Source organism: Salvelinus sp. IW2-2015, linkage group LG31 (genome assembly GCF_002910315.2).
Source record: "Salvelinus sp. IW2-2015 linkage group LG31, ASM291031v2, whole genome shotgun sequence".
NCBI lineage: Eukaryota > Metazoa > Chordata > Actinopteri > Salmoniformes > Salmonidae > Salvelinus > Salvelinus sp. IW2-2015.
Window position 1 is genome coordinate 20,231,213 of NC_036870.1, and position 12,004 is coordinate 20,243,216.

The following is a 12,004-nucleotide window of genomic DNA, read 5'->3' on the forward strand; positions in this document are numbered from 1 at the left end:
AATGGTGTGTTAATTCCTGTCTATACATGTAACGACCGGGGTGTAGTGGGTGAGAAGTCAGGCGCAGGAAGCAGAGAGTTCAGGTTAGTGCTATACTTTTTAATGCACAAAAAACGAAGAACAATACCAACCCCACGAACCAAAGGGCGCACACCAAAACAAATGCCCCAAACGGGAGAACTTAAACAGTCAGCAAAACCCATAAAAATTGAAACCCGTAACACACAGACGTGTACACACGTACACCAAACAATCGCGCACAAACCAGTAGGCGGGCCTGCTGGTCAATAAAGCCTGACTAATCAGCCTAAAACACAAACAGGTGAAACAATACAGAAAGGGGAAAGAAGGGATCAGTAGCAGCTAGTAGGCCGGTGACGACGACCGCCGAGCGCCACCCGAACAGGAAGGGGAGCCACCTTCGGTAGGAGTCGTGACAGTACCCCCCCTGACGTGCGGCTCCCGCAGCGCGCCGACACCGGCCTCGAGGGCGACCCGGAGGGCGAGGCGCAGGGCAATCCGGAAGGAGGCGATGGAAATCCCTCAACAGTGACGGGTCCAAGATGTCCCCCACCGGTACCCAGCACCTCTCCTCCGGACCCTACCCCTCCCAGTCCACGAGGTACTGCAGGCCCCTCACCCGGCGTCTCGAGTCCAGAATGGCCCGTATCGTATACACCGGGGACCCCTCGATGTCCAGAGGGGGCGGGGGGACCTCCGGCACCTCACCGCCCTGCAGGGGACCAGCTATCACCGGCCTGAGGAGAGACACATGAAACGAGGGGTTAATGCGATAATGGGAAGGGAGTTGTAATCTATAACACACCTCGTTTATCCTCCTCAGGACTTTGAAGGGCCCCACACACTGCGGCCCCAGCTTCCGGCAGGGCAAGCGGAGGGATAGGTTTCGGGTCGAGAGCCAGACCCTGTCCCCCGGCACAAACACGGGGGCCTCACTGCGGTGGCGGTCAGCACTCCTCTTCTGCCGTCCACTGGCTTGTTTGAGGGATTCCTGGACGGCTCCAGGTCTCCTTGGAGCGCTGTACCCACTCCTCCACCACAGGAGCCTCGGTCTGACTCGAATGCCAAGGTGCCAGGACCGGCTGGTAGCCCAACACACACTGTAATGGTGATAGGTTCGTTGAGGAGTGACGGAGTGAGTTCTGGGCCAACTCCGCCCATGGGACGTACCTAGACCACTCCCCTGGCCGGTCCTGGCAATACGACCTCAGAAACCTACCCACCTCCTGGTTCACTCTCTCCACCTGCCCATTACTCTCGGGGTGATAACCGGAGGTCAGGCTGACCGAGACCCCCAGATGCTCCATAAACGCCCTCCATACCCGGGACGTGAACTGGGGACCCCGATCAGAGACGATGTCCTCCGGCACCCCGTAGTGCCGGAAGACGTGGGTAAATAGCGCCTCCGCAGTCTGTAGGGCTGTAGGGAGACCGGGCAACGGGAGGAAACGACAGGACTTAGAAAACCGATCCACAACAAGACCGTAGTGTTCCCCTGACCGTAATGGTCGGCTATCTAGGGAGTGCACGGGGAAGGGGGAATCTATCGGCACTAACGGAACACCCAGCTTAATGGCGAGTCCGCGATCCATAAAGTTCCCAGCTGCGCCTGAATCGATTAGCGCCTTATGCTGGGAAGAGGGAAAAAAGTCAAGGAAAAAAATCAAGACAAACATGTGACCAACAGGGGGTTCTGAGTGAGTTTGGTGCTGACTCACCTGGGGTGACCGAGAAGTGTTCCGCCTGCCCTCTCGACTCCCAGAGGGGCCCCCCCCAGCACCGATCGGCCGTGTGTCCTCTCCGACCACAGCTGGTGCAGGAGGAGCCTCCTCCTCCGGTACCGCTCGGCACGGCCCCCCCCCTCACTCCATAGGAATGGGAGCGGGAGTGCTAGGCGGTGGAACGGACAGGACCCTCTCCGAACGCCCGCGAGCAGCCAGCAGATTGTCCAGCCGGATAGACATGTCTATTAGTTCGTCCAGGGAGAGAGCGGCGTCCCGACACGCTAGCTCCCTGCGGACGTCCTCCCGGAGACTACAGTGGTCTATCAGGGCCCTGTCGCTCCACCCAGCCCCAGCGGCCAAGGTCCGGAACTCCAACGCGAAATCCTGCGCGCTCCTCTTCTCCTGCCTAAGATGAAACAGTCGCTCACCTGGGTAGTGCTCCTTCGCCGAGTCTAGACCGCGTTGGCCCACTCCAGAGCACGACCCGTCAGGCAGGAGACGAGGACACTCACACTCTCCTCTCCCGATGGAGTTGGCCTCATGGTCGCCAGGTACAGTTCAAGTTGGAGCAAAAACCCCTGGCACCCAGCCGCTGCTCCATCATAATCCCTCGGGAGCGCAAGATGGAGAGCGCCGGAGCCGGACGCGGAGGGAGGAGAAGGTGGATCCATCGATGGAGGAACCGGAGGGGCAGAGAGGAGACCACTCCTCTCCCATCGGTCCATTCTCTCCATCATTTGATCCATCGCCGATCCTATCCGATGGAGAACGGTGGTGTGATGGAGGACACGTTCCTCCATCGATGGAAGGGGGTTGGCAGCTGCTCCTGCTGACTCCATGAAGGTGCGGATTCTGTAACGACCGGGGTGTAGTGGGTGAGAAGTCAGGCGCAGGAAGCAGAGAGTTCAGGTTAGTGCTATACTTTTTTATGCACAAAAAACTATGAACATAAGCCAACCCCCCGAACCAAAGGGCGCACACCAAAACAAGTGCCCCAAACACGGGGAACTTAAACAGTCCAGCAAAACCCATAAAAATGGGGAACCCGTAACACACAGACGTGTACACACGTACACGAAACAATCGTCTACACCAGTAGGCGGGCCTGCTGGTAAATAAAGCCTGACTAATCAGCCTAAAACACAAACAGGTGAAACCAATAAACAGAAAGGGGAAAAAGGGATCACTGGCAGCTAGTAGGCCGGTGACGACGACCGCCGAGCGCCACCCGAACAGGAAGGGGAGCCACCTTCGGTAGGAGTCGTGACAATACATTGCTTTCTAACTGTATAATTAACATGTTGATTGACACACGCACATTGCAATGAATAATGCTTTAAGTCAATAAACTAGGCAACTTCAGTTCGTGCTAAATACGGCTGCTAGAATCCTGACTAGAATCCTGACTAGAACCCAAAAAATTGATCATATTACTCCAGTGCTAGCCTCCCTACACTGGCTTCCTTAAGCGAGCGGCTGATTTCAAGGTTTTTATGCTAACTACAAAGCTTACATGGGCTTTGCTCCTACCTAGTCTTTCCAATTTGGTCCTGCCGTACATACCTACAAGTACGCTACGGTCACAAGACGCAGGCCTCCAATTGTCCATAAATTTCTAAAGCAAACAGCTGAGGCAGGGCTTTCTCTATGAGCTCCATTTTATGGAATGGTCTGTCTACCATGTGAGAGACGCAGACTCAGTCTCACCTTTAAGTTCTTTACTGAAGACTCATCTCTCAGTGGGTCATATGATTGAGTGTAGTCTGCCCAGGAGTGTGAAGGTGAACGGAAAGGCTCTGGAGCAACGAACCGCCCTTGCTGTCTCTGCCTGGCCGGTTCCCTCTCCTCCACTTGGGATTCTCTGCCTCTAAGCCTTTTACAGGTGGCTGATCACTGGCTTACTCGGTGCTCTTTCATGCCGTCCCTAGGAGGCGGTGCGTCATTTGAGTGGGTTTGAGTCACTGACGTGATCTTCCTGTCTGGGTTGCGCCCCCCCTTTGGGTTGTACCGTGGCGGAGATCTTTGGGCTATACTCGGCCTTGTCTCAGTTTGTAAGTTGGTGGTTGAAGATATCCTCTAGTGGTATGGGGGGCTGTGCTTTGGCAAAGTGGGTGGGTTATATCCTACTTGTTTGGCCCTGTCCGGGGTATCATCGGATGGGGCCACAGTGTCTCCTGACCCCTCCTTGTCTCAGCTCCAGTATTTATGCTGCAGTAGTTTATGTGTCGGGGGGCTAGGGTCAGTTTGTTTATATCTGAGTACTTCTCCGTTATCCTGTGTCCTGTGTGAATTTAAGTATGCTCTCTCTAATTCTCTCTTTCTCTCTTTCTTTCTTCTTTCTCTCTCTCGGAGGACCTGACCCTAGGACCATGCTCAGGACTACCTGGCATGAATGACCCTTGCTTGTCCCCAGTCCACCTGGCCGTGCTGCTGCTCCAGTTTCAACTGTCCTGCCTGCGGCTGATGGAACCCTTAACCTGTTCACCGGACGTGCATACCTGTCCCAGACCTGCTTTTCCTCTCTAGAGACAGCAGGAGCGGTAGAGATACTCTTAATGATCGGCTATGAAAAGCCAACTGACATTTACTCCTGAGGTGCTGACTTGCTGCACCCTCGACAACTACTGTGATTATTATTATTTGACCATGCTGGTCATTTATGGACATTTGAACATCTTGGCCATGTTCTGTTATAATCTCCACCCGGCACAGCCAGAAGAGGACAGGCCACCCTTCATAGCCTGGTTCCTCTCTAGGTTTCTTCCTAGGTTTTGGCTTTTCTAGGGAGTTTTTCCTAGCCACCATGCTTCTACACCTGCATTGCTTGCTGTTTGGGGTTTTAGGCTGGGTTTCTGTACAGCACTTTGATATATCAGCTGATGTAGAAGGGCTTTATATATACATTTGATTTGAATAAACACTTGTCACCTTCACCTCATACAAACACATGCCTTCTCCATCACATACACTCCTCCCACACACACAACCCAACCTCCTCTCCTCTCCTCCTCTCCCTTCTCCTCCTCTCCATCCTCTCCCTCCTCTCACACATCGATTTGTGCTGGAGCGTCAAAGAGGTGTGTATGGGTGTGTGTGTAGGGGGAGAGGCAGTATGTGTGCCTGTTAGATAACCGAGGAATTTCCGCAGTCACATGAGCACCAGCTTGAGCTTCCCGTTAACAGCTCATAAATCCCACCTGAGGGCAGTCAGACTGTAAGGAACAGATCTAACCGCCTGTCTCCTCTCTATCTAGCCCATCTATGTGTTAAAAGGTAGTGTAACAGAGGTGGTTCGGTGAACCACACATACTTGATTAGGAGGTTAATCATACCTGAAACCTGAACACTTGCGTAAGCTCCCCTTGTTGCTGCCTAGGCTTTAGCTCATCGGGTTACTGTGGTGCAACACTCCATCCAATTTCTGTGACGTCTAGAGGGCTGAAGTACACTGAACAAAAATGTAAAAGTGTTGGTCTCATGTTTCATGAGCTAAAATAAAAGAGCCGTTGCCAGATAATTTAATGTTTATTTCTCTACCATAAGCCACCTCCAACATCATTGTAGAGAATTTGGCAGTAGTTCCAACCGGCCTCACAACTGCAAACCACGTGTAACCAGTCCAGCCCAGGACCTCCACATCCGGCTTCTTCACCTGCGGGATCGTCTGAGACCAGCCACCCGGACAGCTGATGAAACTGTGGATTTGCATAACCAAATAATTTCTGCACAAACTGTCAGAAACCATCTCAGAGAAGCTTATCTGCGTGCTCATCGTCCTCACCAGGGTCTTGACCTAACTGCAGTTCGGCGTCGTAACTGACTTCAGTGGGCAAATGCTCACCTTCGATGGCCACTGGCACGCTGGAGAAGTGTGCTCTTCACAGATGAACCCCGTTTTCAATTGTGCGAGCCATTTGCTGATGTCCATGTTGTGAACAGAGTGCCCCATGGTGGTGGTGGGGTTATGGTATGGGCAGGCATAAGCTACAGACAACGAACACAATTGCATTTTATCGATGGCAATTTGAATGAAAATTATACCTTGACGAGATCCTGAGGCCCATTGTCGTGCCAGTCATCTGCTGCTCTCACCTCATGTTTCAGCATGATAATGTTGCAAGGATTTCTACACAATTCCTGGAAGCTGAAAATGTCCCAGTTCTTCCATGGCCTGCATACTCACCAGACATGTCACCCATTTCATGTTTGGGATGCTCTGGATCGACATGTACGACAGCATGTTCAAGTTCCCGACAATATCCAGCAACTTCGAGCAGCCTTTGAAGAGGAGTGGGACAAAATTCCACAGGCCACAATCAACAGCCTAATCAACTGTATTCGAAGGAGATGTGTCGCGCTGCGTGGCTGGTTTTCTGATCCAGGCCTCTACCTTTTTTTTAAGGTATCTGTGACCAACAGATGCATATCTATTCACAGTGATGTGAAATCCATCGATTAGGGCCTAATGAATATATTTAAATTGACTGATTTCCTTATATGAACTGTAACTCAGTAAAATCTTTGAAATTATTGCATGTTGCCTTTATATTTTTTGTTCAGTGTCATATAATAGGCTGAACTATAATATCTCCCTCTCTCAGTTTTCCCTCTAATGTGTAAATTACGTAATGCTATACATTTCTCCCAAAGAGAACCGGAAGTCCGTTTCCTTACATGGTTCTATGTCAACGACAAAATGAGTGTCCCCCTCTCTGCGCAGTGCCGTGGCCCGTGCGTAATCACGTAGACACATTGCAGCAACCACTGCAGCCCACTTACGCTGTTTTGTATTACCGGGGAAACCGAGAATCTCAGTTGCCAGGTAAATCATCCATGACCGGGTTTCCCAGATATATCTATCAATCATCCCTCATCAGATAGCCTACATCATTAACCAATCAACATTAATCAGCTGTTCATGTTTCAAAATAGATAGTTAACCTATACATGTTCAATTTCGTGCCTTTCAAAACACCCAAGGACATGTAGGCCTAGAGAGAGATAGATCTATAGCCTACGCACTTTTTCTCAAATCGAGACCTTGGGACTATAAGGTTCTATCTGACATTTAAAAAAATGTATAGTCATATTTAATTGATCTTTAGATGGTTCTTCATATATCTGTGAAGATAGATGTTTGAAAAAATACATTTTAAGTGAAAAAATGAAAAACTAGAAAGTTGATGTTGTCACGTGGTTGTTCAGTGACGACAGTAATTGGTCTAATACATTTCTTAATGTGCTCTGACTCTATCTTGGTAAAATAGTGTTATTATATCATTTATGTAGAGATAGAACCTTATAGCTGAACCCAGACTGACATTTCGGAGCCAGAATCTATCTGCGATTGCATCCCCCTAAAAAAACGGATTACAAATGTTACAAGATATTGATACTCTGCACTTTAGGTACCTTTAAGAAAAAACAAAACACTACAAAACAGTTTTGAATTCTGGGATGTGAAAACTTTGATGCTCAATATCTCAGAACTATGTCTTGCGCATTTAGGTCACGAAATGATCATGTATGATTCATCCGAGACAAAGGGTGCTTAGCCAGTGACTCACCTTAGGACACTGCATGTAGGCTATTCATGCACTTAGATCCTATTTTGCTCTTGCTTATTGAATGACGTACACGTTTTTGTTAACTTTTTTAATTCTGCAGAGAATTAGACATATGACCTCAAATATTTTCTTATAGTCTTATTCAATACCGCCAAAAAATAAATGACAACAATCGATTATGCAAGCAAATTCTAGCATACAACTACGTTTCAGAACCTTGGACAGCTCCTCTAGGTGCGAGCCCCCCTACGCTGCGAGCCCCCCCCCCCATACGCCCTTTTCTCGCTCTCAACCATTTACACTTACAAGAACCTCTACTGCGGTGTGTGTGTTTGTGTGTGTGCGCGTACGTGCGTGCGAGTGTTTCGGAAGCGCCTGTCCGACATTTTTAAGGAAAAGTTGCGCGCGAGTCAAGCCGCAGTGGGAGGGGCGGGAAGCTGCCGCATTTTTCTGAATGAAATTACTCTACAGGAGCCCCCCATCCCACCCCACACTCCCGTCTCTCCGAGCGCCTCATTGGCTAAAGCCTGCCACAACTGACGTCAGTCAGACCTTCCCTAGTGAAGGAACATTCGCGCAGGAGATCCATCCAGTCATTCCGGTGTTCACCACCGGAGAAACGGAGACCTAATCTAATCGCAAGGAGGATATGTTATTACTCTGATGGGGACAGACAAGCCTTACTGAGATATTACCAACCATCATATACCACGAGACAAGCTGGACACAGACAGCATCACAGTCTCCTGGATTCTTTGTCAACAGAGCTGATTTGAAAGAATCGTGATCAAGGTCTTGTTAGAAGGTAAGATCTTCTGTAGTGTCTGTCTGTATGTCAGTCTGTGTGTGGGGGCAGTGTATGTCATGTGTATGTAAACCCCAATTTATATCAGAGATAAAGCATGAGGACATGGTTTTCCAAGCTAGTGGGCAACTGTTACACAACACTCCACACGGCACAATAGGAGAAGAGTGGAGAGGAGACACCAGAAGGACTGCATTCCAATTCTGTCTTCTCCACTTTCTCCCTGGAGTGTGTACTCGTTCACTCCCCCTTGTATATTTAAAAGCATTGGCTAGACATACATATAGGCTAGACAGGGCTTCTTCATCACATATCTCTTACATTGCTTGAGGGGAGTGAACAAGTGCACACTTTGGAGAGAGAAGAGTAGATATCAGGCAATGAAATGGAATGGTCCCATAGTAATGTGAGGAGCATGCAAAGTCTCTCCTTTGAGATGAACCAGTATCACTGTGGTTCAAGTGCACTACCTCCTGTGCCATAAATGCCCAGACCTTTTGGCAGATGCCGAAGTGGCCTAAGACCCAAGAGAGGAAGCCACTGTAGACTATTGAGATGCAGGAGAAGTGGAGAGGAAGCCACTGTAGAATATCTAGATGCAGCACAGGAGACGAGGAAAGGAAGCCACTGTAGACTATTGAGATGCAGGATAGAAGATGTGGAAAGGAAGCCACTGTAGACTATTGAGATGCAGGAGAGGAGACGAGGAGAGGAAGCACTGTAAACTATTGAGATGCAGGAGAGGAGACGAGGAGAGGAAGCTACTGTAAACTATTGAGATGCAGGAGAAGAGACGAGGAGAGGAAGCCACTGTAGACTAGATGCAGCCCCAGTGCAGGGTGTCTGTCTGCTGTTGTTAAGTAACAATAACAAACCACATGCAGGAACAGAGGGAGACTTGCTACTATTAGTTCCGTGACATTGTTTGTTAACATCTCTGTCTTCTCTCTCTCTCGCTCTCTCTCAGGTGTCGTGTGTGTGACCCATGATGACCCAGAATGACTCGGACATCTGGTTCGAGGAGTCTTCAGGTTCAGGGATGACTTCGCCCCTTTCCCAGCTGGACCAATCAGATCCCACAACCATTCCTGAGGCCTCTCCTCTCAGCCTATGGGGAGTGGTACTGTGCGTCTCCGGAACCCTTATTGTGTCCGAGAACACCATTGTAGTGGCGGCCATCTTGGCCACGCCTTCTCTCCGTGCCCCTGTCTTCCTGCTCCTCGCCAGCCTGGCATTGGCCGACCTGCTTGCAGGCGTGGCCTTGATCCTGCACTTCCTCTTCCTGTTCTGTGTGGAGCCCACGGATTGGTCAGATCTGATGACATCAGGGCTTCTGGCAACATCACTGACCGCCTCCCTCCTCAGCCTGATGGGCGTGGCGCTGGACCGTTACCTGTCGCTAAGCCACGCCCTGACCTACGGCTCCCGCCACTCGCGTCGATGCGCCGCTGGTCTGCTGGCACTCGTCTGGCTGGGGTCATGTCTGATCGGCTCGGGCCCGATGCTGGGGTGGCACTGCCTCAATGACATCACATCCTGTTCCGTGGCGCGACCCCTGACCCGGACGTACCTGTCGTTGCTTTGTGGCGGCTTCCTGCTGGTCGTCATGGTAACGCTGCAGCTATACACCGGGATCTGCCGCGTCGCTAGGCGGCACGCTCACGCCATCGCCACGCAGAGGCACTTCCTGCCTGATGACCAATCGTACAAGAGCAAGCACGGGGGCCAGGGGAAGGGCCTCTCTCGGCTGTTGTTAGTCCTCGGAGTGTTCGTCAGCTGCTGGACGCCCTTCGCCCTTTACGGTTTGCTGGGCGATGCATCTAGCTCGCCCCTGTATACGTACGCTACGTTAGTGCCGGCGGCAGGGAACTCTCTGCTCAACCCTCTGCTGTATAGCCTGAGGAACAGAGACATACGCAAGGTGCTGCTGCACGCCTGCTGTCCTCACAGACACACACACAACACACACAGGCCTGTTGACGTGTAGGATGGAGACACACACAGACACACACATACTGTCCCATATAACTGTAACGCATACAAATTGCACATCATCATCATCACTTGCACTTCAGATAAGCAATCAGAATGTACTGTTCCAGAAGGCAGCCATCTTGGAGTCAGCTGGAATAATCTCTGTCATTGGCTGTGAGACCTGATGTACTGTATCATCTCAACATGTGCCTCATCCTCAACTAACATGAAGACAATCCACTCTTGATGCAATCACAGAGGTGCAACTATCGTAATTCATCTGGGTCCTTGGTGGGACTATACTATGCTGCTGTCGGTGATCCAAAGGTCAAATGCAGAGTAACTTGAAGGACTCTTAAACTCTTATAGAGGGTTTGCACTAATACTGTAAAAGGTACGTCAACTATCTCTGAAAAGGTTTGAGTTTGCCAATGTTTTTTTTAAATAAAATGTATGAATGTTGTCTTTTTCTACTTCCTAAATAAAAACTACTTTATTTTGCACTAAAAGTGAAGTGGAGTCTCCTTCTTTCTACTCGCACGCATGCATGCGCACACACACACACAGACGTACTTGACTTAAGCCTGTTGACAATTGTCCTGCATCTCGGTTTGGAGCCAGTTTTCCCAGGTCACACCAGTTGAGGCCGCTCCCAGTCATTTCTGCCTGGACTTTCTGGGTTTCTGTGTCACCCTGTTTCTTTCCCCTGTGGGTTCCATTTCAACCACTGGGACAGACGTCAATTAAACATCTATTCCACGTTGGTTCGATGTAATTTCATTGAAATGACGTGGACATAACGTTGGTTCAACCAATGTGTGCCCAGTGGGCAGGGACTGGCAAGTGATGATGGTGGTCGGTTTCTGAAGGGTGTCCAATACAGCTCCACTCATCTTTTTATTTTTCAGACTGTAAACCTGAAAAATGTGGACCTGTGGGAGAAGCCATTGACCTACACAAACGTTTTAAATATTTTATATGAATCCACAAATCACATTACAGTTGAGAAGGATTCAAACATTTCATAGGTCATGGATATACAACACAATAGGTTGGTGGCACCTTAACTGGGCTCGTGGTAACGGCTGGAGCAGAATAAGTAGAATGGTATCAAATACATCAAACATGGTTTCCATGTTTTTAATGCCATTTCATTCGCCGTTCCAGCCATTATTATGAGCCGTCCTCCCCTCAGCAGCCTCCACTGATATACAGTATGGACACAGAAAGAAACTTCTTCTCCATACAGTAAGGCTACCCATGACACCTGACACAGAGCAGTACCTCGCTAGCTGCTTTGCCTTTTTCCTATGCAGGCCTGCAATCTGAAGGCCACTGTCAGCCTATGTACATGTCCAAGACTCCCAAATATCAGCACTACAAGTTTGCACTGATAACCTGGTATTTCAGCAACTTGTCAGCAAAGGCCTGCTCCACTTACGGGTGAAAATAGCAATCCACTTCCAATATGAGCACTTCCCTCCGGCCTCCCTCAGAACAACACTATCTGAACCCCTCCCTCTGGCCTCCAGCACCTCCCTCCGGCCTCCCTCACAACAACACTATCCGAACCCCTCCCTCTGACCTCCAGCACCTCCCTCCGGCCTCCCAATGATTGAATACTCCCAATGAGTATTCAATCAGGCTTGATATGATTGACATTTCCCCTCTGCCTGTGGTCATGAAGCTAAAGGCTGTGAGAGAAGTGGCTTTAGCAAAGGTTCAACATCTGTTTGCCAATGTGCATATCCCACCAAAGGTTTAAGGGAAATAAAGTGGTGAGAAAGTGGCTATCCTTAAACACACACACCACACGTGAAGTTATTTTTCTGAGCCAAAAAGAGGGTTTGGGTGTCCCGAATGGAGGATTTAAATATTTATAACCCAGTGTGAATATTCATGATGTTCTTTGT

General features: G+C 49.7%; 1 protein-coding gene across 1 annotated transcript; it reads left to right on the top strand.

Moving 5' to 3' along the window:
- The first annotated feature begins 7,852 nt into the window (after nucleotides 1-7,852).
- gpr3 (G protein-coupled receptor 3) lies at nucleotides 7,853-10,550 on the top strand. Its single transcript, XM_023976547.1, has 2 exons — nucleotides 7,853-8,117; nucleotides 9,085-10,550. The coding sequence occupies exon 2, from the start codon at nucleotides 9,103-9,105 to the stop codon at nucleotides 10,102-10,104; it is 1,002 nt and encodes a 333-aa protein (XP_023832315.1). The 5' UTR covers nucleotides 7,853-8,117; nucleotides 9,085-9,102; the 3' UTR covers nucleotides 10,105-10,550.
- The last annotated feature ends 1,454 nt before the right edge of the window (nucleotides 10,551-12,004 follow it).

Excerpts from the sequence above, each read along its gene's own strand:
- gpr3 (XM_023976547.1), top strand. The coding sequence starts at position 9,103 with ATGATGACCCAGAATGACTCGGACATCTGGTTCGAGGAGTCTTCAGGT.